Below are 24,910 nucleotides of genomic sequence, written 5' to 3'. Positions count from 1 at the left end.
GACGGGCACGTTAGAGGAGAGGACGGAAACGCGTTGTCGCCATGCGGCATCTGAAGAAAGTAGAGGTTGGTCGGGGCGCGTAAACCCACATTTTTAATAGGAAATCAAGCAAGTTCATTATGTTGGAATTTAAGATTAATCCTAAGTTTGTCCAGCCAAGCCAGGCCCATGCGCACACTCACAGTCGGTCTGTGCCGAGGAGCGGCCGGGCTTGGGGCTGGCGGGCCGCACGATGAGCTGGTCCAGCGGCGACAGGGACAGCGAGTTGGCCGCCGACGCCGACCCCGCCGCGCTCGCGCCAGCCCACTTGTCCGCCTCGGCGCCGACGGCGGACAGCTTCTTACCGATGCGCTCCGAGAAGGCGCTGGTCATGGGGGCGGCCGAGTTGGGGCCGCCGGGACTGGGGCCGGGGCTCGGCCCGGGGCTGGTGCCCGCGGGCCGCACGCAGTCCTTCTCGGGGGACGACGCCTCTGACTCGGACATGGCGATGGGCGCCGAGTCGGTGCGCGGCTTGTTCGTCGTCGACCTGGAAGGCGCGCCGCCGTCGGGGACGTCTCCGCCCGAGTGTGGCCTCCGGGGAATCACCTTCGGGGGGACCCGCCGGGGCGTCTCGGGACCGTCAGGGGAAGTGTTGGGCTGCGGGAGGAGAAGGAAGGCGTGAGACAGGAGCGGAGGGAAAACGAAGTGGGGGCTTGGGCACTGCCTGCTCACCTTGCTGACGGGGGAGTCGGACGACCGGCTCGACGACGAGTTGGCCACGGACGACGAGAAGGACGGCGACGAGGATGACGACGACGTGGAGATGGTGGAGGGGGCGGTGGGCGGCTGCCCGGTGGGCGGCGGGGGTGGCACCACGGTGGCGGGCGGCCCGAGGGCCTTGGTCTGCGCCGCGGTGGCCATGGTGGCCATGGTGCCCATGGAGACGATGCCGCCGAGGCACTGGGAGGCGTCGTTCAGCTCGGCGCGGAGGGCGGCCACGTCCTCGTGGGCGGTTTGCACGTCCCCGTCGATTCTCTCGCCGAGCTGACGGTTCTCCTCTACCATTCTACGGAACTTGGACTGCAAGCAGAAGAAGGCTAAGGGTTAGGGAATGCGGGCAGACCGTGGACCGTGGTCCAGGCCAAGCAGGTCGTCTGGCAACACTGTAGCCTCGGAGCGGCCTGGTCTCGCCATTTCAGCTCTACGCGACGCGATTAGCCGTTCAAGCGTCCTGCTCGGCCCTCGCTAGGGCGTGGCGGGGCGTGGCGGGGCGTGGCGGGGCGGGCGCCCCGAGGACAGCAGGGCGACGACAGGAAGGCCAGCAAATGCGAGGCGGTGGCGGCGGTGCACAAAACTGGTCCAGCCAGACGACTTCCTCGACCATGTCCTGCCGCAACGAGCACCGAGACGCGGGGCGAGGAGGCGGAGGCGGGCAGCTATCGAGTCCTTCTGCGATGCGGCGCGGCGACGCGGCCTGGACCACGTCTCGGGCGGCCCGGGGTCACAGCCCTGCAGATTGCATCTCGGCGCTACAAGAAGGGAGCGAAGCGAGAAAAGCGTCCGTCGGCTCTCCTTCGATCCGCGGCCGTCCTGGCCTGCGCCCTGCGCGGTGTTCGCCAGCTTATCCGCTCCCCTTTCCGCGGCCAATCAAAAAGCGCTAACTTTGTACGTCGGCGAGGGCAAGGGCCGGTCGCGGCCTCGTTTACTCTGAATGGGAAGCTGATGCACGGCATGTCGCTGGCGCTGGTCGCTGGCGGGTGGGCGTGGGGCACTAGAAGGACGAGGGGCGAGGTTCGCACTCCGCACTACGCAGTGCTACGCAGGCCTTCAGGCGCTCCGAGTGCTCCGAGAGGGGCGAAGGCGAATATAATAATGCCAACAGAATGGGCGCCTTGACGCCCTGGCCGGGGTCGGCGCGGGGCGCGCGGTCTGAGCCGTGGCGAGCGGGGCGGGGTGGGGCGTCCCGCGCGCCCCACCACGCCTCACCACGCCCCACCACGCCCCGCGGCGGCGTTCCGCGTTCCGCGGTGCACCGCGCCGCCGCTGACTCCAACAATGAAGCGCTCCGAAGCGCGCGGACGGACGGCGCGGACGGCGCGTCGCGGCCGCAGTGATGCGATGAACGCGGCGTGGCGGCGCGCGGTGGCCTTTAGTGTGCAGTGCAGCTTGGCAGCATTGTCGGTGTCCCCCGCGGCGAGGAAGGGGAGGGGGAGGGGCGCTGAAAGACGCGCGGGCGTCGCGCCGATGCGACCCGATTGCCGTTCAGCTTAACTTCATGGATGGACCGTTTGACACGGAAGTGGAAGTGAGGCGGCCTTACCTGGGCGTCCACGAGCAGCCTCCTCATGAGCGCCATGGAGGAGAGGACGAGCACTGCCTCTTGCTGCCCGGCGTCCTGGGCGTCCTGGGCCGCCTCGGGGGCCCCGTCCAGGGCCGGAGCCCCGTTCGCTGCCAGGGCCCCGACATGGTGAACGGCGTGCTCGGAGGGGAGGGCGCCGTCCAGGTCAGCGCCGATGCGGGCGTTGAGCGACTCGAGCGTCTTGATGGCTGCAACACACGGACAGACACGCACCTTGAGGTTCGGGAAGCTCAGGAGGTGTTCAGGACGCGAAGGCACCGAAGGCACACTCGGCCCGCGTCGGGCTGCTCCCCGCCCCCCGCTAGGGCAACACGGCCGCGGGCGCCCCGACCGCCGAGCTAAATGAACCTTTGTGCCGCGGGGAGAGGGGCAGGGGGAGTCGCGGAGGCTGCGTGGTCCGCGCCCGGTGCCCTACGCCGCGAGAGCCGTGCCGCTGTGCGCCGTGGGCCCAGACCGCTTGCCTGTTCGTGTTCCGTTTCGCCGTTTCGCCCACCCATTTGGCAACGGACCACTCCGTCCCGCGGCCGGCGGCCTTTCCACCTGGGGCACGGCATGAAGGCCTGTGCCAGTGCCGGTGTGTCGCGGCGTCGGTACACTCGCCGTAGAACCGCCAGCAATCGAAAAAATAATGAGAATTAGAGCTAGGACTCCACGAATCGCGGTTCGGGGGTCCATGACCTGCACCCGCCCGTCAGCGTCAGCACGGCGTCGGCATGACGTCAGCCGCGTCAGCCCTACACCCGCCTTTGTCGGGAAGTGACACGCGGTGCGGGACACGTTGATTTCCCCGTTGGCTGCGAGCTGCGAGTGAAATGTTAATGGAGGCGAGACGCTGTACCACACTGGCATCCACTCGCACACACTCACACACGTGCGGTGCGTACACCATACACATTGAGTCGTGCCAGACGTTCACGTTCACGTTGGGTCCTAGCAGGGCCTCCTGCAGCGTCCTTGGCACTTTCTCCTTCCTTTATGGTGGAGGGTACCGCCCTGCCGGCCCCGCCACGCTGGACGTGAGACGGTCCATGTACCGCACCGACGTGGATTCGACATGCATCACGCCGACGCACGTGAGCTGCACTGCGTAGCTTGAACGCGGTGTCTCTCTCGCACCTGCAGTGGACGCGCCGCAGTGCGAGGGAGACAGAGCAACGGTCTATGTCCAAAGACAATCCAAAGACATTTTACCCCGAAATGTACTTAGAGTAACAGAACTAAAATCAACACTGAAAAGAAAATTTCAGCGAAAGAGGGCACCCCGGCGAACCGGCCCTCTTCCCCGCTGGCTTGGTGGACCAGTGGTTCCCCCATCTCATCACAGGAGCAACCTCAGAGTTAAACCGCAGTGGCCCCGTCATTGGTCACGTCAACTGTGATGTGGAGGAGTCCTCTCATAGTAGGCCAGGCTGCCACCTTTCCCAGTAGTCGGGTTTCGTTCCCGGCCCCCTTCCCACTCAGGGGCCATGCTACTGGTACTCAGGAGTCTGCGTCACCCTGCCCAGCAGCGGAACCACTGGGCTATGAGAGGCACACTGAACGCCGGCCGATTTTGTATACTTGAACCGCCTTCTTGTGATGCAAGCTTGGTCAAAATATTCGATACCGAACTTGGAATCGAACCCCGGACCCCGCATTCGGGAACCAGCGCCTCTGCGCACTCGGCCACCACGGCCCATGGACGGCACCGTGCGAAGGGGAGCCTTTGAAGCCTCTGGTCCGAACCGTATAGTCAGACAAAAAGAACGGGAAGCTGGTATTCGATCTCTCGATCCGAGTGTAAGGGATTCATACATCTCTACACCTTCAGCCACCGCGGCTCACCGATGAGTCGAGTGGCGCAACGGGTCCAAACCGCATCGGGAAAGCCACTCCTAAAATGTAAAGAATTGCTGGGAGTCGAACCCTAGCCCCTGCGCGTGATCATGATTTCCTCGGGATGCCACAGTGTGGAGCCAGGAGTGGGACCTGCGTAATAGTCTCTAGAATCAGCGGCGGCTGAACGCGCAGAGGCGTCGACCCGCACCTCCAGGGGCTGGGGTTCGACTCCCAGCAAATCTTTACATTTTACGAGTGGCTTTCTCGACCACCACTGCTTGCATTTCAATAGGGGTGTAGAATTCCAATTTTTTTTTTCCATTTTCTAATTTCTAATGTCCAGGGAACACATTGATGAGGTTTCACGTCGTTGTTTGCTCGGGATTGCCGATTGGCGGTGCATGTTGTGTCCTACGAGGGGTGCCAAGTGTGTTCAACAGGTCCCCTCAGGTCCCCTCAGGGGCCGCGGCCTCGGACCCTTGGCCGCCGTGCCCGCCTTGCCGGCCTCACATCGAGTGTCACGTCAAATATTTTGACAGCCCCTGGGGCTGGGCCCTCGCCGCCGCCACCACCACCACCACCACGCCCCAGACGGACTCACCCTCGGCCACGCGGCCGTTCTGCGCCAGGAAGGCCTTGGTGAAGGTGTCACGGTTGTTGTTCTTTGGCGGCGTCGACGCCGCCGGCAGGACAGTCTTCGGGGACGTGCTGTCCCCAGAGGACGGCGTCGATGTCGGCGTCCTTCCGGCCAGAGTGCCGTTCGGGAACTTCCGGTGGGAGAGCAGCTTGTTCCGCGGTATCCTCGACACGTCGGCGCCCAGCCCCGCCGCCAGCCCCCCGCCCCCCGTCTTCATCATGGGGGCGGCGGCGGCCTCCAGCGCGGGGGCGGAGGTCGTGTCGTTCGTCATGGCGAAGGCGCCCGAAGGCGGCGTCCCGGCCGAGGTCCTCGACGTCCTGCTCTCGGCCGTTGGCGGGCCTCTACGGGGCCATCGGGGAGCGGGGCATGCTGTGCACAGGGCGGCACAGGGCCGTGGTGGCGTCATGGGCAGTGTCGCGGACAGCCGTCCCTCCCTCCGTCCGTCTGCCGTCCGTCCGTCCTTCTCCGGGGAGAGGCTTACACGACGGAGCCTTTCTGTTTCGCCTTCGCGGTCCGCGTCTGTCATTTATTTCCTCTTCCCACCGACACACGCTCACACACAGGCACACACTCTGACGCGGACACACACACACACACACACACACACACACACACACACACACACACACACTCGTACAAAGAATAATGAAACCACATTTTAATCCAGGCCGGGTCATTCCACTCGGAGTGCAGCTCTAAAATACGAGTCCACTCCTTTCCCGGCAGGCGGGGGCGGAGCAGCGGAGCGGGCAGCGGTTCCCAGTACAGTACTGTATGAGTATGACCTCCACCGCGTCTCTCGCCTCACCCACAGGCCGTCGTGCCCGGCGGCACTGTAGGCCACACGCTGCCAGACGCCAGGCTAGACGCTAGGCTAGACGCCATGCTGGAGGCGGGCTTGCCTCGGCTTGCCTCGGCTTGCCTCGGCTTGTCTCGGCTTGTCCAGAACGCGTGCGGCCGCCGGCTCCCCCTGCTCCCCGAGGACGAGGACGACGAGGCCCAGCCTACCCGGGCCTCATTTTCGGAAAGCCCTGCCCGTTATCGGCGGGGTGCGGTCGCTGCCCCCGCGACGCCGCGACGCCGCGCTGCTGTGTCCCCGCCGGAGTCTTTTTCTTTTATTTCCCCCAAAGGGCGCGATACGTTGTCAAAGGCGGGGCGGGGCGGGGTGGGGTGGCTTCCACCGCGTTACGATCGGGGTGCTCAGGAATGCGGGCGGTCTGCAGCGTGGCCCCACCACGCCCGTCCAACCACGCGGGGTGCTGAAAAGGGACCCAAAATAGATAGAAATCGGAAATCAAAAACAGCAACGGTCCCGGAAAGAGGAGCGAGGTGCGTGCCGTATAATCGCGGAGGGTCGTGTTCGACGGCGTGCTCTTTGTCCGCGCGGCGTCCCGCTGACGGATGGCGGGGCCTTCGGCAACCGTCGGGCCTCTATCTGCTGCACGGCGCTCTCCATCATCGCGATGCTTCTCCTCGACGGCCTCGATACACTTCGCGCCGCGTCGGGCTCCGAGCGCCATCATCCGCTAGCGCGCCCACCGCCCCCCCCCCCCCCTCCATGGTGCTCCCAACGACCGCCGCCGCGGTGGCATGGGGGAGGCTGATAAAAGAAAAAGGTGGGAAAAATAATAATAACCCTCTTAAAGTAGAAATGACGACTGCGAAATTCGGAGCGTGCCCCCTTCCCTCTCGCTCCACCAGCCGGATAAAAATAATTGCCAGCAGTCCATCAATCAGCGGGGGGGCTCGGCCAGCCTGCCCGGCCAGCCCGGCCAGCCTCGGGGCGGCGGGACAAAAGAAAGGAAAGAAGACTCGTTACTCTCGCCGTGCCGCCGCGCCGCCGCTTCCGCCCACCTAGCCACCTCCTTTCCCTCAGTTTCCCATTTTCTTTTCCTTCCAGTTATTTTTCTCCGACTGTTTGGAAGAGGGCGCAGAACTACCGGCCGGCCCGGCTTCGCGTAGTGGCAGAGTCAGCCTGTCCTGTCGTCCGACTATACGTTGCCCTCGTCTCTATCGAACGACAACGCGGGAAACCCCGCGACCAGATCCATACCACTGAGTACTGCCGACACCCGCAAACGCCTCAATAGAGTGGCTTCGTGGCTCCGCGCTGTTGTTGTTGTTGTTGATTCTGCCAGTGTCGAGGGCCAATACATTCCGTTCCTCTCTTTTGGCGTCCAGGCTGATTTCCCTGGAAGTCCCTCCGTGGAAGTGGGAGTGAGCGAACGCGGTGCGGTGGCGATGGCTGCGCGGCCACACGGCGCCACTCCACTGCTTCTGTGGCACAACACCAATACCGCCATTTTCGTTTTTGCTGATGTTGTTGTTGTTTTCGTGGTTTTTGCTTTTTATTGAGAGGGACAGCGGAGGGTGTGTGTGTGTGGCGAAGCGGGCGCGCGAGTCCGGGAGAGATAAATTAATTTATCGGGCTCCGTTAAGTGACGCGGGGGGGGGGGGGGGGGGCGATCTGCTGTCGCGCTGTCGGGGCGGACGAGATCAGCCGGAAGTCGCCTCGGGCCGGGCCTCGGGCGGGCCGTCGCGGGGGAGGGGGCACTCCGGGCGAGCGGTTCGAAAAGTAGGGGGTGGAGTGGGGGATTGGTGTTTCAACTCGTGGCGCTTCCGACTTGAAAAGCCCCGCGCACGTTCGGCGGCGACGCCGGTGACGTTGAGCAATGCCTTGACGCGGCGCGCGGACCCGGCAGCACGCGACCGGCCCTTTAATTCATTCCGCAACCCCTTTTTAAGGAGGGTTGTCGAAGTCCAGGGGTGGGCGGAAGAGCCGTTCCGAATAACAGAGTTGATTTCGTCTCTCTGTCTCTCTCGCACCCCGACGGGCCGCTCCACGCGTGCGAGAGAGACAGGGCGAGGGGTACGAAGCGCGCGAGGGATTCCGTCTTAATTTATTTCCCAGTGTGCTCGCGGCGGGCGAACGGCCCAATCCGAATCCGAACCCGAATCCCGGCGGCCGGCTCCACGAAAAGCGAGGGAACAACCGAGGAATCTATTTGGCCGGTGCGCACGGTGCGCGCCACGCGAGTGCAATAACTCACACACGCCATAAAGCACTCGCCGCGTTTATCAAAATGATAATGCAGACGGAAAAAAGACGAAAGGGCGCATAAACCTGCCGCAACCTTTCGCCGAGTCTGTGTGTGTGGGAGTGTGTGAGTGCAGTAAACACGACGTGGCGACAGACGTGTGACAAGAACGAATATGCAACGGCCCCAACGGCTCCGTTTACCGTTTTACATCACCAATGCGGCCGCGCACTTACAGCCCTCCGCGCTGCGTGCCGCACGCGTACCACCACAACAACAACATCAAAAACAACACGCACGTACGGCGGGGAAAAACAAAACATAAAAAGTGACAAAATTAGGGGAAGGGCTCGGGTCGTCGAAGCAGGCAAGCGCAGCACACGGGTGGCGGCGCCATCTGTTTTTCTTATAAACTGCCCCGACACGACGCGACGCCTGGCCCAAAGGCCTGGCCCGCCTCGCCGACGGGAAGGAACTTTCTTCACTTTTCTCCAGGGTGCAGAGCACGCAGCGGCACGCAGCGAGAGGCGCGTTGTTGACCCTGCCGCCGAGCACGCCGTCGTAGTCCCGATCGTCCGGGCGTCTTTTGGCGCCAAAGCGGTGCGCCGTTTGAAGATCAGGCGATCGGCGACGTGGACTCGAGACGGCAAGGCGGGGCGGGACGGGGCCGCGAAAAATGGAAGGGCGAGGACGACACCGTAATCTGGCCGCGAGCGTCTCCGCCGTCTCCGCCGTCTCCGCCCCAAAGTTAAGGCAATTTCTCTCTCCAGGTGACGCGACACGACGACCGATCCGCCGGGTCGCTCCTCTGAAAGTTGGACGCCGTAATGATGAGCTCGTCAGCCTTTAATGTGTTTGTTTGCGATCAGGGGCGGGCGGGGCAGGGCGACGGCGAGTCTGTTCGGTCGGCGGTAACGAACGAGCCGGTCCCGGGTTCGATCCCCGGCGGCGGCGACAACTTTTTTGCAATCGATTCTCGATGCAAACATTCTTCCAGTGCTGCACCGAGGCAGCGCCGCTGGAGTTCTGTTTGCCGGTCGACAACAACGAGGCTCCGAAGCTGAAGCCCACCTCGGCGTCCGCAGACAAACAAGCCTTCGATCAGCGCAATGCAACGGGGTGGAGGGCAGGGCCCTTTGGAGTGGCCCATAACTTTGGAGAGACCCCCCCCCTCTCTCCCTCTCACTCCACTGCGTCTCCCTCCCCGGCTTGCCCCCCGGCCGGGGCTGATTGGACAGCCCCGGGTTCGAATACCATCGCCGGCCGGCCTTTGGAAATGCGAGCAGCTCTACTTCACCCGCCGGGCTCTCTCCGGTGTGACGGCTGGGCGGGCTGGGCCAACTCTAGAGTGGTTCTGTGCGGAGCCAGCGCGAAGGACTCAAGAACCAGCGCGCCAAAGCAGCCAGCAGCCCAGCGTCACCACACTGCGATTTGCATGGCTCAGCCGCGAGGAAGGCAGGCCTGGACCAGCAGCGCTAGCAGAGCGGCTTTGGGACGTACACCGCCGAAAATGGGGCAGCGCCGAGCCGAATCAAGTTGAGTGTGGGAGGGGGAAAGGTACCGGTCGGGGTCGAGGACTCGCGGGGCGCGCGGCGCGGGGCGGGCGGGGCGCTGCGATGGAAGGATCTACCGGCCCCGCGCGGCAGCACCGCTACATCTCCACCGCCATGATGGCGACCTCCCGACCCGCGGGCCGACAGATTAGAGAAGGCGCAGCGGTATTAGCAGTGCTCTATCTCACTCGCTCTCGCAGGGCGCCTCGTCGCGCTAGAGGCCCGAGAGAGACAGCGCGACGACGGAGCGCCCCGGCCGGGCCGCGCGCGCCGCTTCCATGGCGCCGCGGGCGCTTGCCGGCCGACCGACCGCGGTTTGGTCCAATTCAAAGCCAGCGGGGCTTTCGGCTCGGCATTCCGAGGAATCGGGAGACAAGAAGCCGAGGGCGATCCGTCGCGTCCCTCGTCCTTCCCCCGGCCCTTGCCCCGGCCCTTGAGCCGCCAAGGCACCAGCAACGGTTCGGCCTCGGCGCCCTCGGCGCCCTCGGCCCGGATTCCCCTCCAAATAGGGCGACACTCCACGAGGCGCTAAGTCGCTGCAGCAAACCGGAAGGGGCGGCGCGGCGCGGCGCGGCGGCACGGCGAGATGGAAAAATGCCTCCGCCTCTCTCCGCTTCGGGGGAAACGACGCGCCTTTCTTTAGCGGAGGGGACCGCCGCGCGAGATGAGGCAGACAAGGCAGGCGAGGCCCCATAGGAACTGCCAGGGACGAACGAGGCCGGCTTGGAGGCGCACAGTGGTGGCCGCGGTCAAAACGCCAAACGCGTTTTGAGCTCCACAGTCACGACACAGGACTCCAACCGAAAGTGTGACCCCACCAATGAATTGCTCTCCGAACGAGGAATCCATTGGTGGGGTCACACGCTCGGTTCGAGTCCTGTTTAGGCGTCTTGGGTTTTGGCCGCCTGCGCCGGTCTTCTGGCCCACTGTGAGGCGCTCAGCTAAACGGACCAGCCCGGAGGAGAACAAGCAGGCCCTAGCGCACGCGGCCTCTGCCAACAGGTGGAGACTAGGAGGGCTTCCGAGGCTTTCATCTTTTTGTAATCATCCCGCACTCTCCCTTCACGCGCACAAAAAAAGGAGAAGGAAAAAAGGGACAAGAATAATGCGGCGTTATTAATTGTCCGAGGATTGGAAGTGGAGATTACTAAGCGGTTTTTTAAGACTCGATGATAAGGCGATGAAAGGGAAGCTGCTGTTGTACACAGTGCGCAAAAAAGCGCTGCGTTGTGCAGCGAAGCACATTGATGAGTCACACACACACACGCGCGCACACACACACGCGCGCACACACACACGCCTTGCACGGCGTGAGAACACAACACGCGCTTGCACACCTTCAACCAAGCATGTACGGTATACAATAAACTCACTCATTCAACAACAAACACACACGCACACGCTCACAACACACACACACACACACACACACACACACACTCACACACACTCACGCAGCCTGCCCCGCCCACGCGCGTGGCCGGCAACACGTGGGCTGCCGATGCAGCACCTCACTTCGGTCCAGCCGGCCTGCAGCGCGCCCACATAACTGGTCTTCGACGGTAATCTAAACTTTTCCCCCCAAAAAAAGCACAACAATGCGGCCCCGCCCCACGTCGTAGTCAATGCGGGTGAAATAGTAGATCTGCCGGCACTTTTCCACTCAAGCAATGAAGCTGTCACGGTTGCCGCCATCGGCCGCCATGCGCACAGCCTTGCATGGCCATGCCCTGGCCGCCCTGGCCGCCCTGGCCGCCCTGGCCCTTGTCCTGACCATATCGGTGCAGCGGCCTGGCGGACGGACAGGCAGACGGACAGACAGACGGACGGACGAATGGAGGGGCGTCCACGCTGGGCGTCTTATTCGCCAGGAACACGCTCCAAAGCGGCCTGCCGGCCTGCTTCCAGAGGCCGGCCCGCGATCGAGCTGGCGGGGATCACGAAGGAGGCCCTCGAGCAGGACGGCAGGACTCCAGGATCGCAGTGGCGTTGCAGTATTAATCCTTTGGGGCGCGGACAGTGTAGGCCCGCGAGGCGGAGGCCCGAGGCTGCCGAGGCTGCCGAGGCGCAGGGCGTGTCACAAGGCGGAACGACCGCCACACTGCAACCCGACGCCACGGACACCAACACTAGCACACACCTACACACTGCTGGACGCGACACGACGCTCCAAGCTGGCCGGCCTGGGCTGGGCTGGGCAAGGGAGTGCCCGCAGCACCTCGCGCACCACAAGGCTCGACAACCTCCCGACCGGCGCTGCTTCCAGCGCTTCCAGCACAGGACTGGCGGCTCCAGGCGGACTCCAGGCGGGCAGGGCCTTCGCTCCGGCACCAAGCGCGCCTCCAGGGGCCCTGCCTGGCTGCCAGCTCGGGCTGCCGGCCCGGCCGCCGCTACGCCTACCCGGCCTGGCTGCCAGCCTGCCTGCCCGCCTGCCGCGAGGTACTCGGCGGTACCCATACTGCCGCTGCACCTGGCCTCCCCCCTCCCCTCGCCCCCTTTCTCCGGGCCGCGCTGTCCAGCGAAACTCTCACTGCGCATGCTGCCGCACGCTGCCGCACGCTGCGCATCCTGGAATGCCTCGCCCTGCTGCAGCGCTCCAGCGGCCCGTGGAATGCATCTCGCTGCTTGTTCCGGACTGGACTGCAGATGCCTGGCGGAGCCTCGCGGTGCAGGACTCCCTCTTCCTGCAAGGCCTGCAAGGCCGGCAAGGGATTCCGGCCCCGGCAACGTCTGGCGGCCGCGGAGAGCGAAAAAAGTGGCCTACCGGGCACGGCGTTCCACGGCGCTCCACGGCGCGGGGAGGAGGGAGAACCCTGCGAAAGCCTGGCCTGGCCGGCACGCCGAGCCTCGAGCCTTCACTCTGCCGAGCAACAGCAGCGATCCTTCACGCCGAAACGGGAATATTCTTTCCTCCTAATTCGCATCCCCCGCCCGCCCCGCCGGGACGCGCCAAGAAGCAACACAGTCCCCTCCCTCGCGGGGCTGATTCGCACGCGGCGTTCCCGCTTTTACGAGCGCCTCTACAACACGGCCAGGCCAGCCGGCACAGTGTGGGGGCGCGCTGGCGCACTCCTTGAGCCATTCTGTCGCCAGGGCCCTCCCTTTCCCCCTCCCTCCCCCTCCCCTGGCTTCCGCCCGGCGCTCCGCACCTGTGCCGGCGTCCGCACACACGCCCCTATAGTAACTGCCGAGTCCCCCCCCCCCTCCCCGGTTCGTTCGCCGTTGTTTCTCCCCTGCGATCGCCTGTCCTGCTTGCTGCACGTCGGACGACGCCCTCGCCGGGGCACTAACAGTGTGCCTGCCTCTTTCGGTCGCCCTCTCTTCCTCTCTCACACATGCGTGCGGCGTCCCGTGGGCGTGCGAGGGAGAGGGAGACAGTGCAGGCCCTTACCGGCTCTTTTTCCCTTCCAGGAACGCGCCGGCCGTGGCGGCCGGGAGTCGCAACCCTTTATGGGCATAATGAGAGCGGCGCGAGGACGCGTCCGCGCTATTGCTCGCCGCTTTTAATGTTTCCGACGCGCGCGCGCGCACACACACACACACACACACACACAGACGTACGTGACTTTCGGGACGCGGTAATGAGCAGGCAGCGGGCGACGCCTTCAACACAATTTAATATTTAAATTTTAATTACTGTTCCCGGGCGGCGCTCGAGCGTTGCCGCGGGCGCGGCGCGTGGCACAATGCTATGCACTTGGCGCGAATAGACGCCGTTTCCGGCGTTCCGCGGCGTCATCGATTTGCTCGTCAGTTTCCCTCCTCTTGTGCGGTTTTGCGTTCAGGGACTCCGGCGGGGCTCGGGGGGCTCTGGGACACCCGGCCGCCCAGGAAGCGCGCCAGCGCCAGCGACCGAGTGTCACGCGCGGCACGGACGAGTGGCCCCGCGAATGGCTGGCTGGGAACACGGTAAAGGGCACCGGCGTGGAATTGGGCCGTGTGGGGGCGGGGCGGGGCGGGGCGGGGCGGGGCGGCGATAAGGACAGGGCGCGATTCACTTTGCCAAGTTGGCGGCGCTTCCCCGCTGTTGCTCACCTGGCGCTACATCACGGTGGCGGGGCCCACGTCACTGCGAAAGCTGCAAAAAGAGAGAAAGGAAAATGTCAGTTTTCAAGTTGTCACAATGTCCTTTGCGTTTGAGCTTCCAATCTAGCTGTCGGTCATAGCCTTCCCTCAGAGTCGGGGATCCCGCGAAATCTCTACACACGAACCAGCGTAAACTCATCTTGTCGGCCCTGCAGCCTGCCTAAACTGTTTGTTGGTAAGGTTCGCGAAATTGTTCCGAAACTAAACGAGGTGCTGCTGGACCGGCAGTCCCTCATCAGGCGGCCCCGTCCCATCGCGCCGGCCGGCCGGGCCGCCCCATTCAACCACCGGCCGCTGCATGTTGATTCGGAACCCTATTCGGGGCGCCGCCCGGCCGCCTCGGCCCCACGCCGTCATTACGCGCAGCGAAAGCCCAGGGCCCGAGCGGCGGGGCACTGCCAGGCACTGCGGGGGGCTCGGTGACAAGCCGTGAATGTGGTCCGTGGCCGGTCGCCGCACTGGATAGCCAGCCTGCCTGGAGGCCTTGACGAGGGGCTTGGGCTGGGCCGGGTCGGCCCTCGGTCCGCAGCACGGCAAGGCGAGGCAAGGCATGAGGCATGGCGGGAGTTGCCAACAGTAATTGTCCCTGGAACTAATTAATAAGCAGCAATGAGCCGCGCCCCGTCACCTGGCCATGGCCTGCCCAGGAAATTGGATCCCTGGCTGGAGCCTGGAACCTCCTGGAACCGTGCCCTGGAGCGGCCGCGCTGTAACAGCGACCCGCTGCGGAGCGGCGTCCAGAGCCGCAGCGAGCCGCAGCGAGGGATTGCCAGGGCTTTGGCGCGTCATGGCCGCGGCGCCGCGGCACTGCAGGGGCATAAGCACGGCGCCGTGCGGCACTTCGACAGGGGAGCGAACCGCGGCGAACCGCCACCGCAGCGACCGCCACCCTCCGCCCTAACTAGCACTGCCAGCACTGCCAGCACGCACACCGCGGAAGCGTATTTCCGACACATTCACATTCACATCATTATTCACTCCCTAATCCGCTTCCCGGGCGGCCGGCAATAATTGCACTACTTCATCGACGGGGCCGCCCACCGCCCATTCCGGCCGGAAACAAAACAACGACGACAAAAACAACAACAATCGGGCGCCCACTTGTTCAATTTATCCGGAACCCCTCGCAGTCATTCCTCTTCCACTACATTGACAGTTCATTTTTACCTGCCCCGCTCCCGCTCCGCCCGCATACCACGGCCCCTGCCTATTAACCCCCCTCTCCGCCCACCGCAGCCCTATAGCGCCGCTGACGTGCCACAAAGGCATGCGCACGCTAATTTTACGCTAAAGCGATTGAAATCTGATAACGCATCAGAATCCGCCCCACCCCGCCCCGCCCCGCCCCGCCCCGCCCCGCCCCGGCCCCGCAATGTCACGGCCAGCAGTTCGACGTCCGCCGCGCCATTCCACTTGAAGTATTCATGTGGCGAAAACTTTGCTCATTAACGTCCGTTGTAATGACGTCCATTCGGGGCCCCCGCCGCACCCCGCCCCGCCCCGCCCCACCCCGCCCTGCCCCGCCCTGCCCCGCCCCACCCCGCCACACTTTTCGGGGCCCAAATGACGCTGGATATTCTGCCAAGCGAACGGAGTGGACTTGGCGCAGAATTTTCTTAAACTGGAAGCGGAGAAAGTGCAATTTTATTTTTCTTTGTTTTCTTGCAGCGCCAGATTCGAAACCGAAAGCCGGCCGAACAAAGCCACCGACTGAGGATCTGACGTCTAGACCAACTACGCTTCGACAATAAGCGTTTGAATAATGCAGACAGGAGGCTCGGCGGACGCCTGAGACTTCCGTGCTAGGCAGTCCCGTCGAACACGGCTGCTTTCTGGTTGCCTACCCAGCAGGCGCTATAGCCTCGGCGACGGAGGCACTTAGAGATTTAAAGCCTGGTAAATTTACCGGTAAAGAAACGGTAATTTACCCGGACCCCGGAAGATAATAAACGACAACGAGGATATTGAGAAAGAGCCAGAAATCCTCGTTTTCGTTTTCGCGTTTTCGTTTTTGTTTTCGCGTTTTCGTTTTCGCGTTTTCGTTTTCGCGTTTTCGTTTTCGCGTTTTCGTTTTCGCGTTTTCGTTTTCACGTTTTATGCACGAGGCCCAGAGAGTTCGTCTTTTTCGCACTTCAATATCACGACGGCTGGTGAGAAGCCAGCTCTTAAATTCCCCATTCCGTTTTCATATACCCACAGACTGCAGGCTCCCCCACCCCGGCGGACACACACACACACACACACGCCGCAGTCCTCTGGCTGGACCCCATCGGGGCCACCACTGCTGCGCCCCCGCCCCCCCGGCAGGTGACCCCAAACAGCCCCCCGGCTCAGCAGGGCTCCGCTCCAATCCCTTGATGGAGCATCATGCGGTTCCCCACCGCCCCCTCGTGTCCGAGGCCGCCGGCCGCGCCCCGCACCCCTTGACCCTCCACACGGTGAGCCGAAGCCCCTAGCACGGGACGCGGACGACACGGGAATTGCCCCTGATCCTCGGCGCGATCCCCATCGCCTTTGTTGGCCCCCAGCCGCCCCCAGCCGCCCCCGCGGCCGTCTCATGGCCCTGCACTAGAGGGCGTCGTTCGGGAAGGCGCCGCTCGACGGCCGCGGAGCTCCGCTTCCAAGTTTTGTTCATTTCTCTGCGCCACAATGAAGGACCCTGAGATCCAGCGGGCCGTCTCGCCGTCTTGTCTTCTCATTGGAGTGGCCTGGCGCCGCCTGGCGCCGCCTGGCACCGGCCGACGCTGCACTGCACTGCAAGTGGCGAGCAACTTTCCGCGCGGATTATGGAGGGAAAGAAGAGGGAAAATATTCCAGCCCAGGCTGGCGGGGCAATCCGCTGCCTTGCTCCCAATCCCTGGGGAGCCAGCCAGACAGCCAGGCAGCCAGCCGCGCTGCCACGAAGCCACGAATTATTAAAGCCGTGCAGCTCTGCGCCGCCAGGCGCTGGCGCGCTACGGTCCTGTGTGCGGACGGGACGGCCAGGACGGCCCCTCCCACTGCCCCCGGCCGGGACTGTGTTTGCTGTGCACCTCTTGATTCGCACAAACGCAGCGCCAGCGCACCGCCAGCGCACAGCCCGCAACCCCAACGCCGCCCGACGTGCCGCCCGCCGTGCCGCCCCGCCGGCAGGGCTGATGGGACGCTGGGGAGCGGGGCGCGCCGCCGCGCCGCCACGCCGAGCCACGTCGGGCAGGAAATCGATGGTGACGTCCGCGACGGAGGCGCGCTGATCACGCAGTGTCAAAGAGGCGACCGGGGAGAGACTTCGGTCGGACTTCGGACGCCAGGCACGCCAGGCACGCCAGGGCCCCTTTTTCATTTTGCAGTTCGCTCGAACGACAGTGGGACCCCGGCCAGGAGCTTTTTCATGGACTCCGCCGCGGTAACTCACTGGCAGAGAGAAAAGGGAACTCGCTGACCACTCTCGAATTGACTCCTGCACCAGAAAAAGCCCTGGATCGGGACCCGACTGCCAGCGGGGACTGCAGTGTCGACATCTATCGGTATTAGTTTCGAATGCTTTTTCGCCAGTACATCATCTGCTGGGTCTGGCACACTGGCACGGCTCCTATCGGCTGGAGAGCCGGTGCGCGTTTCGCGTGCCAACCGTGCCAACACGGCCGGGGCGCGCGGGGCGGCCCTCCCGCTCCCCCTCCCCCCCGCCGTGAAGCTGATCATGTTGACTTATCGAGCTGCTGTTTGCCGGGGACGTCACCGGGGCAGTCGAAATATCCTCGGCGTCCACGACGGCCAGGACGACGGCCAGGATGGCTCGCGTCGACGTCTCCGTTTCATCAACCTGTTTACACTCGCCTCCCCTGCACTCTGCAACGGCACTGCAATCAGAGTGACGGCGTGCCAATAACGGCCCGCGCTGTCGCCCTGCGAATAGAGGCTCACTGCAGACGGCAACGGCACTGCTATTAGAGTGACGGCGTGCCAATAACGGCCCGCGCCGTCGCCCTGCGAATAGAGGCCCACTGCAGACTCTGAGTCTCTCCAGCCATCGCTCTGGGCGGAGGAGGGCCAGCCGGCAGACTCGTCCCGGAGGTCGTTTTGGTCGCTCTTCCTCTCTCGCGGCGATACGGCGCGGTCTGCGAGTCCGAGGGAGACAGAGCGGCGAATGAGTCGGCCAGCCCGGCCGCCGCAAAACGACGACACGGCTCGGAAAAAAGCGATGAGGAGGGATGAGGCGAGTGCCGGGAAAAAGCAGGTCACGGCAGGGGGAGGCAGGGGAAGGGGCGGGATTGTAGCCCGCGGGGGCGGGGGCGGGGGCGGCCGGAAGGAAGGCAGGGGCGAGGCGGACATCAAACAGACAAGCGGCGGTGGTCGCCATTCGGCGCACAACGCGGAGCACAGCGTGGCACGGCGTCCGCGGGGCGGCCGGGGCGGCGGCGGCAGTGGCTCGCTATCAGGGGATGCAGCCAGCAGCCCCCGGCCGCAGACGGCCCTCCCCGAGGCCCTCCCCGAGGCCCTCCCCGCCACTCGGCCCGACTCGGCCGGCATGTCGCCGATGTGACAGCGGGGAAGCCCGCCGCAGGCACGCAGGTGGGCGTCAAACTCGGGCTTCCATTCACCAGAAACTAGTTACCTAGTTACGCAACTAGTTCCACTTGCGCGCTTACTAGCCCACCCCGGTGCGGGACGATGGATGTGCCCCAAGTTGGTTGCACCCACCCCGGCAGGACTGGGGGGTACATTCATCGCGGGATGCTTGTACCAGCTTCCGGTCGGACTTGAAGGGGTACGACCATCGCGCGATAATTGTACCCCCTACGGATGAGACTGCGTGCGGCGCCACAGGCCTGCAGGGCCGAGCAGGGCGCATCGCCGCGTCAGCTGCAGCAGCTGCAGGTGGTGCCTGGGCATGCCGCGCCCGAGGCCCGAGGTCGCTGGCTGGGCGTGGCTGCGTGGCTGCTTGGCTCTTGGACCAGCCAGCTGGGGGTATCGATCTCCGGGGCGGCGGTGCGGCGGTGCGGCGAGGGGAGGGGCGCGGGGCCGCGGCGAGGGAGCCCCGCCACCGGGGGCACCGCAGGGCACAGCCCGGCACAGCCCGGCAAGCCACAACCAAGGGTCTGGCCGGGCCTGGCCCTGGGGGAGGCGGTGGACGTGGTCAGGACCCTCGTGGACGCCCCCCTGCAGCACACGGTGCACTTGGTGCAGGCTGCACGGCCAGCAGGCAGACCCGGAGCCGGAGCCTGGACCGGGAAGAAGAGAGGACCAGGACGCACTCCGCATGTGCACCGTTGGCCGAGAGATAAACTGCTTGTAATTCCGTCAGCGGGGTCCAACAATTTAAATGAATTGCTGCAAGTGTGCGAGTGCCAGGTGCCCCAGGTGCGTTGCTCGGTGCCACAGCGCCACAGCGGGGCTGCACGGCGGGCCGACGCCTGATGGTGCGGGGCGGCGAGGCGGCGGGGCGGCGGGCATGTAGGAGGCGGCATCCTCTTTCGCTCTCCGGGGACGAGGGGCGGGCCGTGCGCGCCGTGCGCGAGGCTCACCTTCGCCTTCGCCGTGATAAATCTTGGCCGCTCCCCTGCGGCAAGCAGCAAGCGGCAAGCAGCACCCCGACAGCAGCGATTCCACTTCCTGGCCGGGGCCGGCGAGAGCAGCGCGGTGGAGGCCCGCAGAATGGAGGCCTGCTCTCGGCCCTCGTCGTCGGGCACGGGGTGGTCGGGCTCCGTGGCGGTGCTGCTGGCGTAGCTGACCCGGGTGGCTGGGGCGCCACGGCAGATCCGCGCCAAGCCAAACAAGAGCGTAATCAGGCCAAAAAGGCCGCGCCGTGCGCCAGCCAATCACGGAGCGGCCTGGCGGCGACCTGCGCGCTGAGTCCGCCCCTCTGTCTCTCTCGCACTCATGCGGCGCCCCGAGGGGTGCGACGGAGAGCGACGACACGGCACTGATCGGAATCAGCCTGCCCGCAGCGCAGCGCGCCATCTGACCGCATTTATTGGACGCGTCTCTGCTTTCAATTAAGCCGCGAGCTCTCTGCCGCCCCGACCCACCCCGACCCACCCCGCCCCACCGCGGCGCCGCTCTCCCCTCGGGAGGGACAAAGAGTCTCTCCTCTCGCCGCCCCTCCTGTCCCTGTCAACCGCTCGCCGAGGCCACGCCGAGGCCACGCCCTACCTCAAACTGGCAGCCAATGCTCTCCCCTTCCGGGGCCCGCAGGCTTGTTCGCTCTGTCTCTCTCACTCCTGCACGGGGCGCCCCGAGAGAGAGAGAGAGAGAGAGAGAGAGAGAGAGAGAGAGAGAGAGAGAGAGAGAGAGAGAGAGAGAGAGAGAGAGAGAGAGAGAGAGAGAGAGAGAGAGCGACGGCCGCTTCGTGCCGTTTCTGTTTTTCTTCCGCTGCTTCCCGTGGGGCCCTGCGGGTGCCTGCGGGGCCTCGCCAGCCTCGGCCTCGGCCGGCGCCGCCTCGCTCCCCGCCGACAAGATGCACCCGATTTTGGACCAGCGCGTCCTCGCCGCGCCACGTTCTCCTCCAACTTGTTCGTCGTCGTGGTGCTCGTGGTGCGCTGCCCTCCCTGATTCACGCCCCGACGACGCCCCGACGACGCCCCGACGACGCCCCGACGACGGTCCGGACTGCGCGTTGCTGCGTTGCGGCGTTGCGCGTTCGTTTCAACAAGTTGCGGCCGCAACAGCAGCCAGCAGCGCGAAAGGGCAAAAGGACAAAAATAAAAAAGCGACCGAAAAGGGAAAAGGGCCTCGAAGGAGCGAGGCGGCAGACGAGGGGCGCAGGCTGGCGCAGGTCGAGGGGCCCCGTGAGGGGTGAGTGAGGGGCGCCGCAAAGGACCCCGCTCCCTGCCTCTCTCGCACCAGGACGGGGCGCCCCGCGAGTGCGAGAGAGACAGAGCGACGAAGACCGAGCGCCGCGCGTGGAAATTGGCCTCGTCCTCGTTGACTCGGCTGCTCGCTTCCCTTCGCTTCCGGGCTTCATCGTCGCGCTGCTTGATTCGGCCGCGTGCGGGGCGCGGGGCGGGTACACTGCCGTCGCTCTGTCTCTCTCGCACTTATGGGCGCGCCCTGAAGGCGCGGGAGAGACAGCGACGGAAAGGCGGAATCAGTCCACTGCTCGGACTTCGGACGCACCCCTACCGGCCGGCCCCAGATAAGGCACGCCTGCACTTGGCGAGGCTGGGCGAGGCTGGGCGAGGCTGGGCGAGGCTGGGCGAGGCTGCGGCGGGCACGCAGTCTCTGCCCTGCGGTTTCCAGAGAGGAGGCCGAGCAGCTAGCGGCGAAGCAGCAGCGCCGTGTGTGTGCGGGACTCGGTAAATTGTCCGCCGCATTCCATCGCCAGCATTTGTCAGACGTCGCCATGACTACGCTGAGCGTGTGTGAGTGAGGGAGTGTGAGTGTCGTGCGGGTGCCTGATGCTAGGCCGTCCCTCCGCGCTGCGCAGCAGCTGGACCGCAGGCATGGACACCTCGGCTGCCTGCCTCCCACACCACAATTCCGACCAGGGGACATATTTTGTGATCCACGAGACATGACTTCGGCGAGGTGGCTGCTGCCGCTGCTGCCGCCCTGGAATGCCTCGGGATTCCGCGGTTGTGCTGTTCCGTCGAGCAGGGCTGCGTCCGGGACTGCCTACTGCCCAGGCGCCTTGCCTCCTGAGGCTCCGAATCCGGGACGCAGCCCTTCAACTTCGAGTGCCTCGTGGCGTGCATTCGAAATCATGTCTCTCAGAATTCCACACTTCATGGAAATAAACTTTCCTCAAAAGTCCCTGGGATTGAGTGAAACTTCCACAATGGTCGGGACCACCGAGTCAAACGCGCACCTGCCGCCGAAACTGGCGTCGCCGTCAACGCGGTCGATCGGCTCACAATTTACGACCACAAAAGGCGAGGCACGACTGCTTAGGCAGGTCCATCTAACTGCCGTCCGGACGGTATTCAAATTTCCGGCTGCCGGATGAAGAGAAAAGAGACAGAGAGAGAAAGAGACGGGGACCGCGAGGGACAGCGAGGCGGCCAGGATTTCGGGGGTGCCGAGGGAAGCCAACAAGTTCATTCTTTCCAGCGCGGACGGCGGCACGGCGGAGTGGACGGAGCGAGGCGCCAACGAGTGCAAAGTGTCTGGGCCTGGGCCTGTGGGCGAAATTAAATTGCTGCCAAGGAAATAGGAAAGGCCGTGAGCGAACAGGGAACAGGGGGCGACGTTCGCTGCGGCCGAGGCGGCCATAGGGCCCCGCACCACCGCAGTGGGTCCTTCCCCCACCCCCTCTCCGCTCCCACACGCGAAAATCACGCCGCCGACTCTAACACACTGCGCCATTATTTTGCGGGCCTTGCGCAAAATTCAGCCGCAATGAAAAGGTTGACTAGAGGAAGGAAAAAGAAAAGGGAAAAGAAGGAGGGGGTGGGGGGCGTTCGGCCGCCAAGCCGAGCAACAACTTTTCATTTGCGGCTTTCGCCTAAAAGGCTCGCGGCCCAAACCGTCGCTAATGAACCTTCGCCTCGTGAGGGCAGCGCGGCGGCAACCCCTGCAGCCCCCGCGGCCCCCGCAGCCCCACGGACAAGGGCCGCGCAGGCCGAGGGTGGCTGCGGGGTGGCTGCGGGCAGGGGAATGGCCTGTGGCGCTTACGCAACCGCCAAACAGACTTCTATGGCGTCTGTGTATCGGTCTACTATCTACGAAACGAGCCAGCCAGTGAGTCAGAAGCCAGCCAGGCAACCATTCGACCAGCACGCCAAACGGCACCACTGCGGCCTGGACGTCCCGTGAACTAATCTCGCGCGCCGACACTGCTGTGGGGGAGAAATGCAGAGGGAGAGAGGGAGAGAGATAGAAACAGGGAGACAGACAGAGAGAGAGAGAGAGAGAGAGAGAGAGAGAGAGAGAGAGAGAGAGAGAAAAGGAGAGAGAGAAGAGAGGAGAGAGAGAGAGAGAGAGAGAGAGAGAGAGAGAGAGAGAGAGAGAGAGAGAGAGAGAGAAGAGTGAAGGGGGAGGGCGGCACCATCGGCATCTAGGACACGCCGTGCTGTCGGGCTTCAAGCACCCCGTCGGGGGGCGCGTTGTTCGGAGCGCTTCCCGCGTGGTGGTGGTGGACCGCCACACCCTCGTCCTCGCGCTGCTCGCGCTGCTCGCGACGACGCACACCAACCACCACGACGTACGGCGTGTTGGTTAAAACTTTTGGCCGCCGCATCGAGGTGCGCGCACGCTCCACACACTCCTTTGCGAATCAACTCGAGCGCGCCGGCGGCTCCCCTCCCCCCCTCCCGTCCGCCGTGTGCGCCCTCGATGCTGAAAGGGGCAAAACTTTGTCCCCCACGGCGGCGGCGCGACCGCCGGCCGACTCCGTGTGGTGGTGGTGTGCATGCAGGCCCAGGAATGCAGGCCCCGCGCCTTGTTTAATTCATTTCATTATTTTCGGCCCGGCCCGGCCCGCCCCGCCAAGCGCAGTTCCGCTTTTGCATCGGGGAACCGCCGCCACATCTCTTCTTATTTGCCGGCCGCGGACGGAAAAACAAGGGACAGCCTATACACTTCATCTCCTCCTCGGCCCGGCCCGCGGAAGGGATCGTAAAGGGGAAATTCCGCTAGAGGTAAATCACTCGCTAATTTTGGGTGCAGAGTACATAAATGTCTATTTTTCGAATACGAAAAATGCTTCCTTTCGAGGGTGGCGGTCCGTGGATCGTCTTCCCGCTCCAGAGAGGCAAGTCCACGGCAGGTGGGGCTGGGGCCGCACAGCGCTGCCACGGCGCAGAACGGTGCGGCCCCGGACGGAATGCGCCAAGTATGCTCCATTTCCGCAGTCAACTTTTCCCGGGCGAATCGTTATTTCGCGGCGAGGATGGAGCCAGCGAGCCAGCGAGCCAACCAGCCAGCCAGCCAGCCAGCCAGCCAGCCAGCAAGCCAGCCAGACGGGGGAGGGGGGGGGGAGGGGCGCGATAAGCGGTTTAGCTGCTGTTGAGGGAGCACTTTTTTCCTTCCGCCTCATTCTTGGCCGCTTTCTTTCATTCTTTCGGAACTGGATGCCGACGATGCCTCGGCCCCGGCCCGGACCTCCAGATCCCCGGCCGCGAGACGATGGACGCCCCCAGTCGCCTCTCCAGCCACCGCTCCAGACGCTGCAGACGCCCGCGCGGCAGGCAGCACGCCGCACCGCGCCGCTCGACGGGCCGGCCAACTTGTGTTCCCTTCCTCTCAGGCGCTTACCTGCTGCGTGGCCCACACGGTGGCTTGTGGTGGACGGACCTGCCGAACAAAAACAGAGAATTAGCAAAGTGGCGGCTGCATTATTTCATTTTAATTTTTCATCGCGCTTCCTTCCCGCTCTGCGCCTTGCCGAGCGCTGCGGATCTAGAGACGCTCGCAGAGGGGGCTTTCCGCACGCGACGGCTGTTCTGACAGTTCTTCTGGTGGAGGGGGAGGCGGGCGGCGGCCACTCCCGGCACTTGTCTTCCTCCCAGACGCCCCTCCCGCGGACGCACCGACGCACTCCACTGCGGGGTCCGTTTTTGTTTTCGGCGTGTGCCACTCAGCCCGAGTCTGCCCGAGGCCGCCTCGGGGCGGGCCGAGCGGGACGCCCCCCCCCCCTTTTCCCCGGCGAGGCAAACTCTGCAACTCGCCAACTCCCGAACGCACTAATTCAATGATTCGATTACGCGGAAACAAAATAAGCGCCGAGCGCACGGGGCGCGGCGCGTCGCCGAGTGGATGCGGATTCCTGGCCTGATAAAAAGCTCTCGGCGAGATTAACGGCGAGATTTATTTTCGTTTGCATAGAGCCGGGGCGGGGCGGGGCGGGGCGGGGGGCGCTCACTGACGACCGATTCCCACTTTGCGCCCCGCCCTCCTCGAGGCGATGCTAGTCCCCGTCAAGCTGCACGGCTGCTGATTCGTGTCGTCTCTCTCGCACTCGTAGGGCGCCGCGTAGGGATGCGCGCGCGACAGAGACAGCGACGGAGTGCGGGACGAAGTGAGCCTGCAGGCTGTGTACTGCACTGACTGCCCGGCCGGCCGGCCAGCGCCCCGCGCCTAAAAGCCCCTCGCCCGAAATAGCCGCTGCGCTGCATGTTCCGATGCACAATGGCGAGAGGGAAGGGGGGGGGGGGAGGGGACGTCGGGGAGGTGCGGGGCTCCACCAGGCTCCACGCCGCACGCTTCATCATCTCCAGCAGGCACCGCCAGGGCACCGCCAGGCAGCCCCGAAACTTGGCGCCCTTGCGGTGTGAGTCAGCGAGTCCCGGGCCGCGGGCCGGAAGGCCGGAAGTAGTGGCGGAAAGCGGAAACGGCCCGGACACTTGTTGACACTGGCACGGCGAGACGGCCTGCGCGGCCCTAGACGCACGCAGCGCGGCCGCAGACCGCACCGCGCAGCGCCGCGGCAGGTGCGCCAACTACTAGTTCCAGCGACTCCTCGCCGCGGCGCGCCGGGCCGCCTCGGGGCTTTTCGCTTCCATCCCCGCGACGCCCCGCGATG

At 64.6% G+C, this 24,910-nt stretch overlaps 1 protein-coding gene across 1 annotated transcript in view; it reads right to left on the bottom strand.

The window, feature by feature from the left end:
* Positions 1-24,910, bottom strand: part of LOC117649286 — a 40,171-nt gene that overhangs the window by 7,937 nt on the left and 7,324 nt on the right. Inside the window, 6 exon segments of the mRNA XM_034391899.1 lie at positions 183-636; positions 712-1,059; positions 2,300-2,526; positions 4,758-5,162; positions 13,420-13,462; positions 23,644-23,682. Coding sequence (XP_034247790.1) covers positions 183-636; positions 712-1,059; positions 2,300-2,526; positions 4,758-5,064 — 1,336 coding nt within the window. The 5' untranslated portion in view covers positions 5,065-5,162; positions 13,420-13,462; positions 23,644-23,682.

This window comes from Thrips palmi, unplaced genomic scaffold (genome assembly GCF_012932325.1).
Source record: "Thrips palmi isolate BJ-2018 unplaced genomic scaffold, TpBJ-2018v1 HiC_scaffold_4, whole genome shotgun sequence".
NCBI classification, from domain to species: domain Eukaryota; kingdom Metazoa; phylum Arthropoda; class Insecta; order Thysanoptera; family Thripidae; genus Thrips; species Thrips palmi.
This window is presented reverse-complemented; position numbering and strand designations above follow the sequence as displayed.